The sequence below is a fragment of the Coturnix japonica genome, chromosome Z (genome assembly GCF_001577835.2).
Source record: "Coturnix japonica isolate 7356 chromosome Z, Coturnix japonica 2.1, whole genome shotgun sequence".
Taxonomy (NCBI): domain Eukaryota; kingdom Metazoa; phylum Chordata; class Aves; order Galliformes; family Phasianidae; genus Coturnix; species Coturnix japonica.
The window spans coordinates 51,368,595-51,389,797 of NC_029547.1; the positions used below are offsets into that span (position 1 = coordinate 51,368,595).

Below are 21,203 nucleotides of genomic sequence, written 5' to 3' on the forward strand. Positions count from 1 at the left end.
TTTCTTGTTTATGTTTTTCTTTTTTTTTTTTTTCTTTTTTTTTTTTTGTTTTTGTTTGGCCTGTTGTATTATTAGGTGAGGGATTATTAAAGTTGCTAGAAGATCTGTTCTCTGTGTTTGGCTCATGTAATTTTTATTTTGCTGCATTTACATTTTTTTGTTTTGCCACTTGCCATGGCTTTTCGGTAGGTAAAAATTGATTTTCAGGGTGAAGATATGGCTTGCCCCCCTCTCCTTCTTTTTTTTTTTTAAGTTTTTGCCAGAATAATTATTCCCTGCCAGATACTTAGCAAGGCTGTTTTTTGGTTTCAAGTCCTTCAAACAAATGCTAAGTTTCCTTTAAATAATGCTTGTCTGTTCAAGAAGGGATGTAAGATTTTTTTTTTTCTTTTTTCTTTTTTTTATTTTTTTTTTTTTTCCTATTTTAAAGTATGGACTGATGGAATAATTTAACCTGTTTCTTTTCAAAACAAAGGAGAAATTATTTCACCCATGCCAGCCATGCTTCCTTGGAAATATCCAGCTTGCATCCTGAAAGTATAATCACAGTCAAACTACATAAGTTGGGTAAAGGAAAGAGAGTTTGACCTGCATCAGAAAATAACCATCTTAACTTTTGTAAAAAAGGAAAGTAAAAAAGCAAACTATCCTAATATTGCTGGTTTGACTGCAATTTGAACATGAATGTCCTGCTGCATGAACAGATAGAGATATATAGCGAGATAATCACTTTTTAATTGTTTTGTGCAAATTGGCGTGAGTAGATTTTCTTTTTCTTATATAAGGCAACAGAATAAACATTTTACTGCTGAAACTGATCTTCCAGTTTGTGGCACACAAAAAAGCAGATTCTATTTTCAGAGAGGTTGGAGAAATGCTTCTAAAGATTCCTCACTCTGCTTTGACCTTATAATCCAATGTGGTCTGAACAGAGAGAGAGATTAAGTTATTCAGGGGCAAATGGGATAATTCAGTCCCTGACCTCGTTCGGTCTTCGACTTTTCCAGATCAACATGTCATTTGTGCTGGTTGAACAGATTTTTTGGAAATGCATTTTATTCAATTAAAGATGTAGAGAGCTACCAAAAATTTCCATGTATTCTATTTAGAGTGACAGTTAGGAAGACTGGAAAGAACTCTCAATATCTTGCCAGTGTCCTGAGTATTTTGTTCACTAGCATTATACATAATATATGCTTTTTTTAAAGGCTGTGCATTCAAACACAACAGAAATGCTTGCATAGTTCAGATAATAGCACTTGATATTTTGAAAGGAGGACAAAGGGTTTTAATGAAATTAATTTATGTGAATGTGTACAGATGATTTCAGATTAAACTTTGAGGAGGAATATTTACAGTTTATTCAAAGTAGTCATTCGCTGATTGTCAGAAAATGTTTGCAAAAATTACAGAAATAGCTTGGCCATTCCTCTTTATGCAACTGAGCAATAATTCCTAGTCAGCATAGAGAATGCTGTCAGTAGTAGCATGACTTATTCAACTAAAGATAGGTTTATGTAAGTAAAAGCTCAGGCATAGCTTGCTCTTTCTAATACATCTTTTTTTGCAGCTTATCTTTTCCCTTCCTCTGAGTCTGAAAAGTAGCTGTAGCACCTGTGCAATACTTGTATGTTTTGCTCTGTTTCCTTTCTATTGCAATTACCCTGTTTCAATTTCAGAAATCTTTTCATATGAAGTAATAAGCAAAAATTTTCTAGTTTGGGCTGAATGGATTTTCAAAATTCCTGATATTCCATCTTTAAGCATAAGCATAGATTCCTTTAAAAATGTGATTTTTTTCTTTTGTTACCATACATTCATTGAGAAGCATTGTAATACTGTATTAACTCTGTGTGAATAAAGAACAATTGAGGCCTCCATTGAATGAATGACTAAAAAGCACAAATTACTTTTTAATGAAACCCTCAATTCTTCTCCTTTCTAGAGAAAGCCCATAGCCTTGTTTAGCTGAATTCTACTACAGTAGGTCACTTCAGTTAAGCCTCTAATAAACTGTTGATACTTGAGAGTAGGTTTTTTTCTGTGTCAGTAGCCCAGTGCTGGACAGTACAATTCAAATAGTTGATTTAAATACAGATTTTTAAAAAAGAGAGTGAGAAGCAGAGGGGGAGAGAGGAAAATAAAGAAGAGGAAAAAGAGATTAAAGGTACTGGTTAAGGTCTCAGTTTTCAGCTCCCATATATACACACATGACTTGAAAAAGATGCCACAGCAGACTGTAATTTCAGTGTTTAGATGTGGGCAGGTGAGAAAATGGTGAATAGCAGTCTGCAAATGGGGTGCTGTATGAAGGTGTCATTAATGGGTTTTAAAAATATATGAGAAGAACACCAAGTCCTCTCTACCCAGCCTACCTGCAAGGAAGTGACTTTCCTGGAAACAGATTACCATGGAAGGATGAGAGGTTCCTGATGGGTGCCTGAAGCCTTTTCTTGGCTTCCGAGGGAGTTGAAACACAGGGCCTCTGGCAGGACCAGAGTCTGGAGGAGTGCTGTTCAGATTATCAGAATGTTATACCTGGAAAACTGTATCTCAATATCATTCTTTCTGATGTCAAAAAATAATGCCAGAACTACCCTCCAAACAAAATTATATTCTGTTGAAAATTCTGGTTGCAGCAGGTGTTCATTTTTATAAAATGTACATGTTTTTATATGGCTATTTGTTTTGGAACTGTAATCTAAGAATTGGATTTAAATTAGTGACTATACTTATTTACATTTTCTCCTCTTCCTGAGTAGGAAGCTGTTGTTTTGTGGCTACTTGGTGCCAGGCTGTTTTCTCCCTATAACCTCAGATAAGAGGAGTTGTACTTTTCTCTCTCCGCTTTATCTTTGCTCTGCTATTGGTCCTCCAGAATACATATTGCCTGGCATAATTTCATATATAGTTATAATGAAGAACTTTTAAATTAGGAAGTATTCTGATAATACTATGAAATATATAGTGAGTTCATCATGTCAGTTGACCTTCGAATTCAATCCATAATCAGTTTAAAAAAGTGTATACAATTTTTGGAAAGTGGTAGACCTTCACAAATTAAACAGTGTCAGTTAAAGCAATAGGTAAGTTTCTGCTGCAGAATTATATACAGGTAGAGTTTGAGGTAAACCTGCTATTTTCACAGCATTTGCTTCTCCTTTAATGGATCATATACATTTATTCTTTTCTGTATAATGTGAAATAAAATTAAAAATCTCCACATTGTTAATGAAGAGAAGGAAGCATGGTGGGAAAAGATGTGCTACAGGTTTTATCAACATCAGTACAGGTCCTATTATTTTGAAGAATAATAGTTAGCAACTCAGATTCATTAGCAGAGCAAAATCTGAGCTCCTTGTGACAGTCTGCCTGAAAAACAGTTTGTTTTGCTGTCTTTGGGCTTTAATTAAGACATGTTCCATTCTAGCCCCCTTGCCTGCCCCTCGCCCACCCCCACCCTGCTTGCTGTGTCACAGACCAGCGATCAGACGCTTTCAGATGGTCCAGCCCATGACTTTGACCTTCTGCGTGGTCCGGCGTTCCCTGGGGAACCGTTCAGCTCATGAGGTCTGATTTCTCACTTCCAGGATGCCTCGGCTCTCTTAACAATGACAGGGAGACAAAGCCCTTTAGAGCGGGCCGCATGGGGACTTGTTTAAATTGGAAACTAGAGAGGAGTCAAGGAACAAGGTTACAGGCTACAGAATAGTGCTTTTAATAAAGAGCTCACAGCTCTGGTTCAGCTCAAAGAGGGCTACCTCTGTACAATTAATTGAGACATTTATCTGGAGCATCTTAGGCCTCTACTTTCTCACAGAATTATGTGATAAATATCAGCTAAGAGGCAAATGAGATGTGCATGAAATGAATTTTTAACACTTTGATTACTGTGTCTCCAGTCTTCATTAGAAGTTAATTTATTTGTATTTCTGTTCTCGTTATTAGTCTGATGTCTGCATTTTTGGGGGGTACTGTGATTTCAGCACCTGATATTTGAGACAGATTTTATTCAAAAGCTCAGTGATATTTATGTTTGCAATCAAAAGCATTTAAAGTTTCTCCAACTTTGAAGAAAAGAAGCAGGCATAGAAAGGGAGAGTCTTATTTTCTTTGTATAAAAATGGTATTCAGCCCTCTTTCTAAGTAAATCCCATGTTAAAATTTTGATTGAAATGTTTGAAAGTAGAATGAAGACACCAAGATGGCTAAACGTGCAGAATGTAAATGATTTTCCTAAAATCTGTTCTACTAAAATGTCCTAATATGTTGTGTGCAAAAAATAGTCATGGAAATTGTTCCTCAAATGCTAGCAAATGTCAGAATGATGTACACAAATGTTAAATTCAGAAAGGTATGGAAGCCTGTACGTATAAAATTGAAGGAATAAATTCAGAGACCCTTTGGAAGTATGTTTCCAAAAGCAATTTGCTCTGTCGATTGGTGCTTTTAGAATTGAATATGAACTTGAAGTATCTTCATAAAGTAATTAAATCTATTAGGTAGGTAGTATTCTGGGGTAGATAAAATCTCATCTGATCCCATGTTGTTTACCTGAAGACATTATTCCAATACTGCAAAACTGTGTCGTCCCCCCCTCCCCCCCCTTTTTTTTTTCTATTGAAAGTAGCAGTTTCAAGTTATTAATGGCAAAATTAGAATTTAAAACTTTTTTTTAAATTTATTTTTATTTTTTTTAATTAATTAATACTACCTTTTTGAGTTAAATATCCAGGAAAAATATTTGTACTTATTAACACGTATCTGCTTTTCTTTCAATATTCTGTGGAAATGATTTGAGAGTGGCACTGTGCTGAATTGCTTGGTAAGATGTCTTCAGCATTTATGAAATCAGCCCATTGCAACATAATTGCAGCAACATTGCTGAAGAGGAATTATCATTACCACTTTAAAGATGGAAAACTAGGAAAGGTTAACTGACTCAGCTAAGGCCCACAGAGCAAGTCCTTGTCAAAGCTGGCATTTGGCTTGGGTCCTGTGCTTAATCCATTAGATAAGGCAGCTTCTCATGCTATTGAGCCATTCCTCCTTCTGGCCAAAGGTCAGACTGACTGCTCTGTTGCAGGCAGCTGGCTGGCAGGGATCTTGGAACAACATTAGTGACATTAGCGTCTGCATGAGTGGCACTGCCCCCCAGAGTCATGAACTGGGTGTCTTGTCTTGTCTTTCCCCAAAATAAAGGCATTTTTTTGACTGTGGGGACACACTTGGACAGGCATGGCCAGCATTAGGGAAGATCCTTAATAACCAATGAAATATTCAAATGATGTTTCAGCTTTCTTAACCAACTTAAACTTGATTGAACTTTGTGAAAGTATTCCCTATGAGCTTGACTTTTCTAAGTAGAACTGGAATTGAAATCTACTATTAAATCTTTAGACTGTCTGAAACATTTTTACTAGTCTTTCTGATTCTAGTTCAGTTTGGATACTGTAATTTGACTGACAGACAAATTCATATAATACTTAGTCCAGAATAAAGCAGATAGTCTACTGGTGGTCTGCTTAAAAACGGTTCATAGTCTAGCTTATACCAGAGTTGGTTTCTAACAGTCTATATAACTGGTAGACTGATCAATGACAGGTAAATGTTAGATTCTAATCTAAATGTAATCTGCCACATGGCTCCTTTTCTTTTGAGAAAATGTTAAAAAATGAAATTAGGAAATGATTTGTGACTTTGAATTTCAATCATTGTATGCTTTTTATAAATGGAGTAGAAACATCTCCAGAGGGTTGATGGGGATCTAGTCCCATGCTATCTGCAGTCCTTGAAATCTTTATGAAGTGTGGTAGGTTTTTCAGAGGACAAGTAGATGTCCCATACACTTCTTGGCTTGAATCTACACTGGAAAGTAATTACATCAATGGTAGTTGCTTCTAGGAATCCACAGCAATTCTGACTGGGAAAAAGAGAGTCATTGTATGATGACTGATGGTTTGATTTTGTTTTTTTTTATTATTTTTTTTAATTATTATTGTTTTGTGTACTAGAAGCTGATTTCTCAAAGGCTGAAAACAGAATGGTATAACATTAATAATATTAAAAACACAAGTGTTTTTTTCCTCCCTAAAACAGGGAATTATTTTACTGCTTAAAATATGGATGTTGCCAAATGTTTGATTATTACTGTTTCTTTTTTACATTATCCAAATACAAATTCAAATAGCTGACATGCAATCTTCTGGATAGTTTTGTAATCAAGGAACATTGCAGTTTTAAGCAGGATAAACAAGAAATGCAAATTTTAGCTATTAATCAAGGAAAATAATTTGATTACAGGTGGAGTCAGAAAGTAAGTGCGGAAGTATGATGATGTTAAATTGACATTCTTGTTTTCAAAAATGGCTGCGGAGATTTTTGTTGGGAGCAAAGCCTACCAGGAAACAAAACATTTTGTTGGACAATTCTGTTCCTCAGAGACTATTGAAAGGCGGCACATATGTTTAACTTGACAATATATACAAATCATCTTGTATTGCAATTTAGGAGCTCTAATGTTCAGCTTAAGTTCCTTTTTATGCATCTATATGTCATTTATACATTTATATATTATCTTCTGTAAGATCTGAATTGGTCGCATCAAACAATCTGTGGTGAAAAAAAGTGTTAGTCTGGGAGTTGAACTGGGGGTGAATCTCACTTTGTTGTTTTGGCTGGATCTGTTGCCCACTGGAGTTGATGTCGTATAGAGCTTGTACGTAGGCTCTACATCACCTCAAGCCTGGAAGATGGGTTGCAGCAACATATGTCTTTGAGATGGACACACTACTTAGATTTCTGTTAGGCATACAACATCAGTGCTTAAGTGTTCACAAGTTACCTAGCGTCTTTTGTGCTTGCTAATTATGTAGAGCACAGCAAGCCTGCTTATCTAGGAATGTGGTCATTGAACTTGTGAAACAGTCATTTCCCAAACTTTCCTAGCTGTAAAACATAACAGAAGTGGTAGACAATGTGGTGCTGTACCTGCTTGAAGAAAACAAGTCAGAAGATAAAATTATTTGAGGCTTTACTGTTTTCATTTTTTAAGTATTTTGAGAAGCAGTTCAACATTGTCACTACTTAAGTCTTTTTAATAGTTAAAAAATGTGTATTACCTGTCCTTTTAAGAGAAAAAAAAAGTTGTTCCGGTTCCCATCCTGCACTCCTGATAATGTAGCCAAGGGTTTCCTGTGTTTATAGTGTTCAATATGAGTGACTCAGTGCTGATTGAAGAAAGTAAAATAATTTATATAGATCTAAGTGCAGCAATCTTAGTTTGCAATTTGGTCTTGCTGATTGCTGAAACAATAAATGCAATACAGCATTGCAGAAAATGGATATCTGTCAAACTAGTTGCAATCCATGGTATAATAAATAAAGTGGGAGGCTTCAAAAGACAAGTAGTTCTTTAATTTTTTTAAGCAGGAGCTTACAGTATGAAGTGCAATAACATCTAGCTATCACTCTGAGAGCATGAGTCTGTAATGAATAAAGAGGGGAAAAGAGTGAGAAAGATCCATCAAAATACAGGCAGATTTCTAGGTTACTATGAGGATTATTTAAATTAGCACTTTATTTCCATTATTTTAGGAACCTTTAGAACTGTAGAAGTAGAGTTCAAAAAGCATGTGACATTACAGTAACAGAGAGGATTAATGAGATTTGTTTGATTTCTTATTGAGGTTTACTGCAGGTTTGATTTCAGTCACTGGGAAGGTGTACTTCACTGGTTTTACTACCTTCTCATTTTATGAGTTCCTACAAACAGTGCCAGACATAATAGTGATTAGTCCCACTAAGGTCATAGGATTACTCAGAATTATAAGTGCTGTTTTCAGTCATGTTGGGAGCATGCTGTAATGTGTGAGTGCCAGACGATGGTCTTATCATTTCTTGCACAGCACTAAGCACACACGTTTAGGGCTATATTTGGATGCAGTTTGTGGATATCATCCTGATCAATAAACTTAAGTACCTCTGAAGTCATCAGATCAGAAGTTGAAGTCCTCTGAAGGGCACAGAGCAGGATGCTAGTTAGAGCAGCCTCAGTAGACACATAGGTTTGGGTAAAATTTCTTGACATATGACAGATGATACAAGGTGATATATGACAGTTGTGATTCAGTTTGTAGTAGAAGGCATACTTCTGATAATGATTCAATTTAGACTAATGTAGTGTAGCTGAGGCCGCTCAAGTCTAATTGAAAGTTTTAGAGTGTACTTTTAGGACTGTTAGGTAGATATCATATACATTTCTAAACACACATTTCTTTCTTTAATACAGAAATAAAAAAGATTTACTTTTTTCAATTGCCAGTTTCATTAACTACTCAAAAGTTGTGTGGCTTGGTTGAAATATGTGTTGTATTTAAGATACTGGTTTGGGAATAACCCAGTGATGAGTATATGTTGTAAGTTCCTCCATTTCCTGAGCCTAGAGGCTAAGCAGAACTAAGGACATAGCCTTTAATGTCATTGCTTTCTTAAGGCTTTCATTAGGAATGGTCCCATTACATTAAACTCTTGCAATGTGGCAGGTTGTCTTAGCTATCAGTGAGAGAGAGGTAAGCTTGGATTATTATTTCTAATAATGAAAACGTGAATGATGATGGATGTGAGTTTCATCGCACACTTGTATATTTCTTAGTCCTTGTCTTTCTAGATCATGTTCACTTATTTGGGTTGATATCCAAATAATGTTTGCACATACCATATGTTTTACATCTCAACTATGATAATTCTTTCCAATACTCAGCTTAGTTTTGCATTTTTTAGTATACAGAATGAACACCCATGGGTGATAGTGAAAGGCCTTGCAGATGGGAACTTCATAGCTTTCACTTATGATAAAAGCAGTATGCCTTAGCAGAGATTTCATAAAAGGAAAAGTTCTACTTGCAAACCATGGTATTTCAGCCTTTGCAAGTACTATTTCATAATACTCATAATACTTTTGTCAACATTGATCTCAAACTGTTCTCTACTTATTTGGTCACACAGGTAAGCTACTTGAAAAGGAGAGCATGAGAGAATGGTTCTTTCATTTTTGACAGCTGTTTGTCTTTGGTTTATCAAGCACTTCTGTTATTAATTGTGCATTATATTTAACATTCTTAAATTGATCGATACTCATAAATTTAAAGAGAGTCATAGAAAAAGTGCGCTTCAACAGATGCAGAAAATAAATGCATCTAGTAAATGTTTTGGGTTTGTTTTTTTTTTCCAGAGTGTGCTTTTAGACACTCTGGTACATTTTGCCTCATCACTGTAACTATCCAGGAGTTTGTTTTTTGTTTGTTTTTTGTTGTTTGTTTTTTGTTTTTGTGTTATTGTTACAGTGACTGAAGAATTAATCCTTTTTCAAGTTTAATAGGACAGATTCTGTGATATTCTGTGTTTTGGAAAAGGTAAACATCTATTCTAACTGTAGTTCACAATGTGTTTAAAACAATTATTCTTTGTCATTAAAGTTAATAATATGCACATTAACCTCTGATGTAGTCTGAATCAATATTGCAGTTTGGAAGGTTTGACCCCTGGACAGTTTTGTCTAAATATTGATTTCATTGTCATTTGTATAGGGTATGAAACAAATTACATGCCTTCCTAATATCATTAATGTAGCCCCATTGAACTAATCAATTTATAGCTTCTTATAATACATGACATAGCATGATGGAAATATTGAAGACACTATGAAATGCAATTGCATAGTGAGCTAGACTCGACTGTGGAAGGCCAATGCCAACACTCAATAACTTTCCAGCTCTGCCTCCCACATAAAGTCCAGAGACAAAAGCAACCCACTCTGTGATGTGCAATCCAGTTCTTAATTTCCAACAGAAAAAACCTTTTGAATTCTGGGTGCAGCGATATATTTTCCAGCTTTGTGGCCTTAAATGAAAATAATACATACACTTGTATTCTGTGCTGAGGGAAAATGTCAGCTACGGAAGTCAGCCAGGCTAGAAGCATGATACAGTGTTCAAATTTGCTGGTAGCATACCTGGTTGTGAATGAAACTCATAGTTTCATTTTGCTAATTGGTTTAATAGTAAAACAGTGTACATCAGATTGTTCCTTTCAGCTAGTGGATGAAATCAGGCTAAGAGAGAGAGCATCCCTCTGTCTTGGCCAGCATTTACAGTTATCGTCATTGCTGCCATAATTTAAAATTTTACTCCACACTGTGATTTATTCTCTTTAATGGCTCTTTACTACTGCATCTGTCTTCACACAATGACTCCTCATGTTTTCATGATTGCTCCTTACATCATAGCTGTTCGTCAGATCTATGCATTCTTACCCTTCCTTCCAGGAAATTTCAGGGGTGCCCTTGAAATATTTCTTTTCTTTTGCTTCTTCCCTTTTTGGAGAGCTCCCTTTTTACATAGGTAAACAGTCGCTTGTTGTAATTCAGATATCAAAGTGCTTTCTTTGCAAATACAAACCCCAGTGTTGAGAATATCTAAGAAAAAGCTTAGTGTGACTTCTACATCTTCCTCCTACTTCTAGTCAGAGTGGTTTTTCTTCCTGTCTGTTTTACTGGTAGTTGAGTACAGCTTTCTGTAAGTAACTGACTCTAAGTTGACACACATTTTGGAGGCATTCCCCACACACGTTTCCTTTCCTGTTCTTTTCCCTTATATTAAAAAGAAGGCAAACCAACAACTTCAATACCCAGGCAAGGATGTTGTTTCCACTATTTGTGTATTAAATTTTCAAAGCAGCATCTTCATGCTTTCTCATGTGTTGGCTTTCATGCTGAGGGACCTTCTTGTAAATATATGCAAAGCTACTTCATTGTGCATTAATGTATACAAAAATATCAACCACGTTTGAGAGTCTGCTGTGCTGAGACTACAGCCCACCATTCCAGCTGATATTGTCTCATTGCTTAATAGTACTTGCCTATTTTCTCAGGTGTTAGGCTTTTATGTGGGACTGTCTTTAAGGCTTTTTGATTTGGGGGAAAAGATTTGTACAGCGGGAAACATGTAGGCCATAGTAATCTTTGGATAAGTATCATAGATGCTATGTTATTACAAGTAGTATGGAATAATAAACTTCCAACATATCAAAATGTAATTATGTTATCATTCAAGTCAACATGGGTCTTGCATGATTAAAGTTGTCTTAGCTGTCTCAGAAGGGTGCTTGGCATGTTTTGGGAACGTGTTGTTTTTGATCAGAAAAAGCAGTGTGGCAATTTTTTCATTTCTCTTTCTTCCTCTTGTCCCTTGCCTTCACAAAAAGATGTTGTTTTAGTGAAAAATGTTAATAGATTATGGGGGTGAACACTCTGTTATTGCCTGTATTATATTCTACATCATTGTAAGACTACCTGAATTAATTATTGAGTAGCTTACAAAAACAAGTAATCTTGATTTTAATGTTGCTCACAGTGAGTTTTCTTAATTCATAAAATTTGTTCCAAATTGTCTCTTAATAGGTAAAAGTGACCCATTTTGTGTAGTTGAACTGAACAATGACAGACTGCTGACTCATACTGTCTACAAGAACCTCAACCCAGAATGGAACAAGATCTTCACATTGTAGGTGTTCGAGTTTTGTAAGAGATTGATACTTTTTATTTTGTGTTTCATTCGTGGTTTTTTCCTCTCTCTTTTTCTTTCTTTCTTTCTTTCTTTCTTTCTTTCTTTCTTTCTTTCTTTCTTTCTTTCTTTCTTTCTTTCTTTCCTTTTTTTTTTGAAGAGAAAGTATATATATGTATATATATATATATAGCATATCAAAGATACGTACTGCCAATTCAAGTGAAAGTATGTCTGATGACATACTGCTGTTTCTGAAGTAAACAAGTGAATACTTGGCTAAGAATTAAAAGCATGAGAAAAATATAAACTTTCATACTTTTAAAATATAAAAATGTACAATTTTAAAAGTTAAATTTTTTTTAAAAATGCAATATGGAATGCTAAACAGTCTGGACTCCTGCAGTCTTTAGTGGAAATTTGAAGAACCGGAGTGATTTTGACTCTGAAGATTTTTGTGAGAAATAAAGGATTTTGTTATCTCTGGTAAAATGTTGTAATTTTAGTAAACACTAGAAAACTATGAAAAGGAGGTCTTTATATCATCATACTTTTCTGACTTACAGTCTGTATTTTTCTATGAACTCCACTTATTATTTCCATTTGCCAACTGCATTTCTCACAATGTGTTTTAGGATCATAATAGTGCAGTGCTGCTACTGGGCAAAATGCAGTCTTAAGTGTTTAGTTTATTGGGAGGCAAAACAGTAATTATTTTTTCCCTTTGTTAATTTGAAGACACTAAAAGGTTTTGATAAACTAGGAAAAAGCACGACCAACAAAACATCCCTGTTATTTTTCTTGCTCTGTTGCCTTATTTTTCTCCCACTTTCTCTCTGTCTGACTGCAGTGTGACATCACTGAGCAGAAAAATGGATCAGCTGCAGGTTCCTCTGCTGCTGAAATCTTCTAGTAATCCACTGCAAAACCAATAGAGGCTTTAGCTTTGTGTACAATTATCTAACTTTATCATAAGTGACAGTGTTGCATTTTGTCCTTGATCTCAAAGCACGGTTTGACTTTAGTCTTTGTGTTTCTTTACTCAGTTTGTTGTTTGTATGCTTGGCAGCCACAGCTTTCCTTGCCTTGCTTGCAGTTGACTCTCAGGAATGAACTCTGAACAAAAGAAAAAAAATCTCAAATTAGTTGTACTTCTCATTATCTTATTAATGTAGATCTCATTTACATATATGTATAAACATGCTAAATTCTTCATTAATTTATTTTTGTCTATATATAGAGCTAGTAACTAATCAACCTACGCTGCTTGACAGTGTTCTCTATGTAAGGAACAGCCTGATTTATAGAGGACAAAAGACTGGTCAGGAAACAAATGGAAAAACTCTAAATGACCTTAAAAGAAAGTTTTAACCTATCTTACATGTTCATTAGTTACTCTCAAATTTGTCATTTAATTTTGGAATACTGATGCAGTTTATCCAGAGGTATATATTTTAGTAAAGTTGAATTGCTGTCCTTGAATTCCTGTTTCCTGACTCATCACTTTATACAAAGATGACTTATCTCAAACAGTTTCGGTATCTTTTCTCTTAATAAGGAGTGTGATTTTTTCACTTGAGAGTCTGCCTTTTTTCTGTTATGTTTGTTGTGTGTGTTGGTGGAGTGTTTAATAGCTTGCAGGCAAGTAAGAGAACTAGCTGAAAAACACATTGCTTCTCATTGCTTTCTCCTAATTTGTTGTAATGACTGCTCTATGCTTGTAATTAAGCAGGGATTCTAAAATTAAATAGCTCATTCTCTGTACAAGGATGTGCTAGTGTATCTGATGATTGTTTTCACTTAAGAACCTGCAGACTGCGCAGTATTCACAGTAGGAATTACAGCAAAAATAGCAGTGTTTCAGTGTGGCTGTAAGGCTCTTGGTCTGCTGCCTGCCACGATAAATCCCCAGCACTGCTACACGCTGGCTCCCTTTGCAGCTCGTGCAGTGTTAGCACCAGGTAGGAAATTTAAAGCAACATCCTTCAGAAAACTTCTGTCAAAGCCCTGCAGAGCACACAATTGCTTCAGCTCCTTGAGAACACTTGGGTTGTACAGAGGGATGCCTAATTCACTTGAATTTTGCTCTCTGCTTGTGACCTGACAAAGTACAAGGGCTTCTGGCTTTGCTACCCTTTTGCACTTTTGTCCTTGGTAACTGCTGGTGTAGGTGAATTCTCTCCTCCATCTCTGCTTTTTCTTCTGTAGCAATATTAAAGACATCCACTCGGTGCTTGAAGTGACAGTTTATGACGAGGACCGCGATCGGAGTGCTGACTTTCTAGGCAAAGTTGCGATACCGCTGCTATCTGTAAGTTTCATTCACCTGACACACTGCTACGTATTTTTCTTGCTGAAGGAAGGAGAAGGGGAAAAAAAAAAATAGAGGGGAAAAATTTGCAGCTCCATGTCTGTCATTTCTCAACCAAGGTCTGTAATAAGAACACTAAAATTTTAACATACTCCATTCACGGCCATGTTGAATCCCATGATAGTTAATTTTTCCTGACAGACTCGGTCCTGGTAATGAACAGGTACTTGTCAGACTTGCCACAGTTGTTTTGGGTTCTCTGTCAGTTTCAGCAGCTGGGGGTCAGGGGTCACCAGGGGGGGGTATTCAGCGGAGACCGCGAGACAGACGGCTGTCATGTCCTTTTCCTGCAGATTCAAAATGGTGAACAGAAAGCCTACGTCTTGAAAAACAAGCAGCTGACAGGGCCAACAAAGGGGGTCATCTATCTTGAAATAGATGTGATTTTTAATGCTGTAAGTCTTAACTTTGGCTTTTTTGTACTGCTAAAGAGTTCAGTTTCATGAAAGCTTTTGTTCCCGATTTGTAGAGAATTTCTGTCATTCCTCATTTTCTCTAAACCTTGATGTATACCACAGAATACTCTTCTGCCACTGCCTGGCACACCCACTCTTTTTGTTGTTGCTGCTGCTGCTACTATTGCTGCTAATGCACGAAGCAGCAGCCTCTGCCTCTGCGTGCACCTGTGTGTCCTGGGCTTGGCAGCTGTGACTTTGAAACTTCCTAATTTTTGCAAATCGGGGCATGTGCTTTTAGTTAGGAGCAAGTAAGCTTGAAATATTGACATACATTTTAATGTGTAGGTGAAAGCCAGCATACGAACCTTAATGCCCAAAGAACAGAAGTACATTGAAGAGGAAAACAGACTGTCTAAACAGGTAAAGAGTAAGGAAACACTAATCCTATCCAAAAGCCTTAATATCGAGTGTGCACATCTAAATATCTGGTATCGCACTGCTGAGGGTAAAGAATAACATTTTCATTACCTGTTTACAAAAGAATATGATAGGTAGAATGAGGCAGAAACAAAATACGTGGTTTTATTGTATCTCTTCTTTATAAACTGCAACTTAATTTCCGTGAAATAAGTGAATAAGAACACAGTTCAAAACATCAGGTTCCACACATATCAGATTATAGCGCAGGTGCATGTAAGCTAAGTCTTGCATAAATTTTTGCTGCTAACCTTGACTTGAAAGACTTCCTTTTTTTTTTTTTTTTTTTTGGTTGATAGAAAGGCATTCAGCATTCTTGTTCCAGACTTTAAGTAAATTCATGATATAAGGTTTGAATCCCAGCTGAAGGCAATCTAAAACTCATTATAATTTTTCTGAGCTCTGGATAAGAAATTTGTGGACCCTGTTTCTTTTTTTTCTAGATACTCTTTCCATTGTTAGTTTTAATAGTTGTTAAACATTGTTTAAACACATATTACCTTTTTCTGTATCTGAACTACTTTCATTTAAGTTTTTTCTTCTGACATGAATGGTTTATTTTATATGGGAGAACTGAGCTTTTGGTCGAATTATAGCAATAGAATATTTTGTTCATTAACAGAGACAGAAGTCTTGGAAATGATTTTTATTTTGAAGAAAACTTGCAGAACTGAGCATAATTTGTGTGGTCTGCTGGATGAATTGCACATCAGCTTTTCAGTATATTTCCTTAACATTATTCAAAAGGCAGAATATTTCTTTATTCTTTTGGGTAAAGACATTGCTAAATCTGCCTTTTTCACTGTTATGTCAGTGAAGAAACAGGAAACAATTTTATTCAAAATTCATTCTTCTGCCTACTTTCATAGGAGAAAATGGCATCATGGTTTCTGCAGATTGCAGGAGGAATTCACTTTAAGTATCCAACTGTGGTTTAGGCTTTGTTTTGTTTTGTTTCTTTAACTTACATGTCGTGTCTATCCACAGTAACAGCTAGAGGGAAAAAAGAATAAATCTTTATATGTCAGTAATGTAATAGCATTACAAAAGATTCAAAAGTTCTGGAAAAGAGTATGTCTACCCAGCATTTTCTATGCTATTCAACACAGAAATTAAATGAATAACTTGTCTGTGTACACTTATTGTGATCAAATTTTGTGCCTTTTTAGTAGACTTAAGGGTGATCTGAATTAAAATGTAAAACTGCTATATTTCATTTTGGTGTAGACGCAGTTAAAGTTACTTCCATAAAACACTCAAATATGCATGGTGATGATGAGAATTTGTTATGAAGCAGAAAATTTGGATGTTAAAGAAATAGTTGATCTTAGAGAAGTAATTTTTCAGGTTAGCATCCTACAGCATTTTTTCATTAAGAAAGATAAGAATTTTCTGAATACTTAATAATAGGGACACCTGCTCAATAAAACTCTGATATGCTGATAACAAAATTGCTCATGGTGTTCATCAAGTGGCTTCCTTAAAATCTCAAGTTGCCACTGAACAGTGGAAGTGAAGAGAATAATCTGTATATCAGTTAGAAATAAATTCAACAAATAAAAGTTTACACACTTACCTAAAAATCTCTCTCTTCCAAGTGTCTCTAAATATTCTCTTTGTGTGGGTTAGACAGACAAACCATGCAGGTTTCTTTTTAAACTTTGCCCAAAGTGACAGTGAGAATATTATAAGGATGAACCTCTTCTGAAGCTTATGGGGTTTTGAAATATTTTTGTTCTTTCATCTTTTTAATAGTTGCTATTAAGAAACTTCATTCGCATGAAGCGTTGTGTCATGGTGCTCATAAATGCCGCCTACTACATTAACAGTTGCTTTGACTGGGATTCACCCCCAAGAAGTCTTGCTGCTTTTTTGGTATGATCTTCTTTATATTGCTATTAATCACCACTGTGTATTTACACTGTAGACTGAGAAATGATGCGGTGCTCATGTGGAGGTATCTGATTGCTTGTTTCACTTGAAGTTTTATTTAAAATTAAGAGGATACCACAAATCATTTTCATTCACATTCTTAAGAAGTGTGTAATGTCACGCAAAAAATATAGTCATCTAAAAAAAAAAAAAAATATATATATATATACACACATATATACATATATATATGTATGCAAATAAAAAAATGTGATCCAACTTAAAACATATCCAACTATACATATTTAGCTTTTCACAGATTAATATGCATGTGGAATACATACCTGATGTTTACTGAAGAAAAGAAAATTAAATGACATTCTGTCCTCTTTGTCCAATGAGGTTCTTTCTTTCCCTTGGTGCACTGCTGTGGCCAGGGAAAAAGCTGTGTTGCTCTTAAATCATGCTGGTTTCCAGTTACAGAATGCATTCAGTGTCATAGTTGGAAATCCACCAGATTTCATGGGGAGAGCTGTTATTTTATTACTGTAGTTTTAGAGTGTTGCAATAACAATGTCTTCCTGATCATACAGGCATAAAAGCTTGAGTCTTTTCAGTTTTCTTTTAGTGCTTATTTTGCAGTGTGGTAGTTGTAGATATATTCTGTCTGCACAAGTAGTGTGACTATAGCTGTATGTAGTTCAGCATCCAAAGGCTTGATCTCTGCTTCTCAGTCTGATGTTATTCTGTCCAAGGATCACAACATCCTACTGTAGAACAAAATATCCACAGCATATATTTTTATCATCAGATCTATGTGAACTTTCGTTGTGATTGTAAAGTTTGAACTTAGTTATTTTCTGGAGATTCATAGCTATCATTGGTCCATGAAGAATCTCATAATCTGTCTTGGTAGTGGTTAACTTGCACATGTGATCCTGAGTTGTGCCTGCACACAGATTAAACTGGAATTCAGTAGATTCTGTTAAAATGTTGTACTTTTATGTATCATTTTCGTCTCTTCACAATTAAGCACATAATGTCTCCTCTTGAAGTTGCCTCCCAGAGGTCAGAGCATGTCACAGTGAAATGTCAGTTCCAGAAAGGTGTTGAGAAATAGGCCATTTTGCAAGTTTCCAGCCCTGAAGTCAGACAAATAATGTACTATAAGTAAACTTTTAAATTAGCTGTTTCTTATTTCTTGTTGAATTTAAAGGCACGTGCTGATAGATGATATCTACAAACTTAGAGCCATTTTCACGAGTGAAGTATGTGAACGTTGACTTTTCAGACCTCAGATTTTCTAGTTACAGATACTCTTTCTTGATACACTGACCCATCTCTTTGATTTCCAGTGGAGCATTTCTTACAGAAGACAATATATGAAGAAGCTCTGTTTGACTAGCTTAGTTTTCTTAAGTATAATGGGTTAATCATGATTAATAAAAGCCTTGGAAAGAGGGGTTACCCTTGGAAAGCCTCGATCAATATGACTCCATAATAAATTGCAGTTATCTGCTTTATGCTATCTGCACGCTGGAGTGTTCACCAGTTGTTTTTTTTAAGTCATTCCTCTTGGAGTGTGACGATGTTATTAGAAAAGACTGAAAAGTGCTGAGTGCTGATTACTTAGACTACAGAACTTATATTACTCAAAATTTTAAATTAGTGGAAGCCTTTTCTAAAGAGGAAGTGCTTTATGAATTTTTTATCGTGTTATTCATTCCTCGTTCTTTTTCGAAGCTATCCAAACCAACCAGCTCAATAACTGGTGTTTCACATGCTGTACGTGGAAGTATAGAGAGCGAGAAGTTTTCAACATTCTAGATTATGCATTTACCATCTCAGACAATATTGTGTCTGTTTCTTTTTTACTTCATAGCTTTCACTGGGGATTTTGCGTGAATGACTTTTTTTTTCTTTTTTTTTTTTCCTTTTTTTCCTTTTTTTTCCTTTTCCCCTTGTGCCTCAATAATACACAGGAGAAGAATAATTGCTATCTAGATGTAATTTTTTAATTTTTGTTGCTGAAATCATTGTGACATACTACTGTCATGGACTTATTTTTTATTCACATATTCAAATATATTTGCAAGGAGCTTATGAGATGTGGGTTGATCTGAATGCGTTTATGTGACTTTGGATTTGAAATACCAGATTTTATATTCTATCCTCCTTCTTCTTTGTTTCCTGTTAAATAAAAGAGCGTGTTACCAGTTTGCACTAAACACTTCTGAAGCACCTAAATACATAAGAAAAGAACAGAGTACATGCAGAGAACCTTTGCCATAAATTCACTTTAAAATAAATTTCTGGATGAATTTGGAAGTTTATTTTTGTACTCAATAATTAATACACTATGCTCGAGGCACAAGAACTGTATTAGAATATGCAAAAGTTGTGGTGTTTTTTTGGGGGTTTTTTTGGGGTTTTTTTTGTTTTTTTTTTTCCTTTAGATTAATCTACTGTGGGCACAGAAGTGTCTACTAAATTGGGCCTAATTTCCGTCAGTTTCTTGGCCAGACATTTGTGTTCTTGCAGATGTCAGTGGGTGCAACGTAGGGGGAAAAAAGTGTGTACTCTTTTTCCAATACTGTCATTTCTCACCGTAATGAGCACAAAAATAATTGGACAACTGAGCTATCAGTAAAAGGACACACTTCAACATGAGTCAATGAATTATTTTATGGGACAAACTTTAATCTTTAAATGTGATTGTAGATAATTTGTGCTACCATCTGTCCATTTGGAATTCTTTTAGCCTTTTCAGTCGTTATACAGTAAGTGCTGCTGTGTTTAACATTAGCATTTGATATTTTACACATTTAATTTCTGTACTGCTGTGTGGTCCTTGGGGAGCTTCGCTCTAGTGCTACATGAGAGAGACAAAGTATTGATCAGTTAACATTTCAGCTACATTTATGTATGTCGCAAAATTAATGAAAATGCCAGACAAAAATGTCAGAGTGCACAAAAAGGTAGAATTTAAATTTGGTAGTTTAATGAAAAGTTTAAGATGTGCATTATCAAAAATGTCCCCTTGCCTTTAAAGTACAATTCATAACTGAGTAGCTAAAAGGAGATACATATTTTACCTAGAAGAATATTGGATATGAAATATGGGTGATTATTAAATCTTCAAGCTATTTGGTGTCCCAAAATGGCCTCCGTAAAGCACTTTAATTGCCTGCTTGAACATATAACTGTTACTCATAAAATAAACTTGTCTCCTTTCCAGTTTGGAAGCAGAATACCCTCACTTGATCACACACAGACTTTTCAGTTTTCAAATTAAAGTTTTCAGTGAGCACATTCTTATTCCTCTGAATCTTTCTATACATATGAACAGACAGGTACACAGAAGGTATTTTGTTTATTAAGCTCTGAAATACTGATAAAATGATGCACCCTGCATCTTAGTCATTTGTCAGGTCTAACTCACCTTCTCTTTGTCTTCTAACGTTACACAATTCTTGTGCAGAAATGACATACTAGTCACTAGCCTTTGATTAAATGTTAGTTCTCTTGCACATGCACCACTTAGTTGTGGAGGTGTCATACTAATTAATGGAAATGAAGAAGAAAACAGAAGTGAAAAAGAACTGGCAGGAAACGAGACTGTAAGATAATTTTGTCAACTTGAGTAGCTTTTTCCTATTGAGCAAGGAAATGCTCACTATCATGTATTTCAGAAGTGAATTTCACTAAAAGCTGAAGGAAAAAAAATAAAATTAACGATACCATTAGGAGTAAAAATGTGCTTAATTGTTAAACATTAAAAAAACTGTAATTTTATGAAAAAATATGAGATATATTTAATAACTTTAAACAAGCTTTAGTTTTTATGAATACCATTTTTTGAGAATCTAAAATATAAACACTGTTGAACTATTTTTTTACTAAACCTGGTGAAATGGTTCATTGGATTGTTGGGTTCTCTTTGCCACCTGATGCCTAGAATTTGAAACTGGATAAAGTGCTGGTAAGATAGTTTTTAAAAAACTAATTTTTAAAAAAACTAAGCTGATGTGGTAAATCTTGCTATCCTAAATCCATGCCTTCTCTGGCATGATGACTTCTGAGGTGTGATGTGTTTGGCACATTGTGTGCTTGCACGTCTGATGCATGGAAGGACTGGGAATGTTTACATGTTTAATAATTTTCTCTAGTATTTCTTTTAATGTTTACTTTCATTTTATTCTCTTCAAACAGTGAATTCATATTTGCTGAACCGGTTTCGTAGTGTGATTAATTGTGTGAGTGCAGACTTGGTGCCATTGTAGACAGCATCATGTATGCTTCATGCCATCCAGGTGCTGTTCCTGGAGGGCAAGTTTCTGTCTTAGGGTCTGTGTCACATCTGTGGTCATCTTTTCAGTGACTGGGATACCCACCCCAGAACATCGTATATGGTACTGTCTTTACCTTTAGGTACTTTAATTGAACCCGAGGTGTGTGTTTCATCTGCATGTCTGTTATGGGGGAATATCTATCTTCCATTCTGAGTTCTGCATAATCTTGAAG

At 35.4% G+C, this 21,203-nt stretch overlaps 1 protein-coding gene across 1 annotated transcript in view; it reads left to right on the top strand.

Annotated features, from left to right (window-relative positions):
• MCTP1 (multiple C2 and transmembrane domain containing 1) overlaps positions 1 to 21,203 on the top strand; it is a 240,760-nt gene that overhangs the window by 134,693 nt on the left and 84,864 nt on the right. The window contains exons 10-14 of the mRNA XM_032441507.1: positions 11,455 to 11,561; positions 13,770 to 13,872; positions 14,226 to 14,327; positions 14,676 to 14,750; positions 16,563 to 16,682. Of these exons, the coding sequence (XP_032297398.1) occupies positions 11,455 to 11,561; positions 13,770 to 13,872; positions 14,226 to 14,327; positions 14,676 to 14,750; positions 16,563 to 16,682 (507 nt within the window). The remainder of the gene's footprint in view (positions 1 to 11,454; positions 11,562 to 13,769; positions 13,873 to 14,225; positions 14,328 to 14,675; positions 14,751 to 16,562; positions 16,683 to 21,203) is intronic.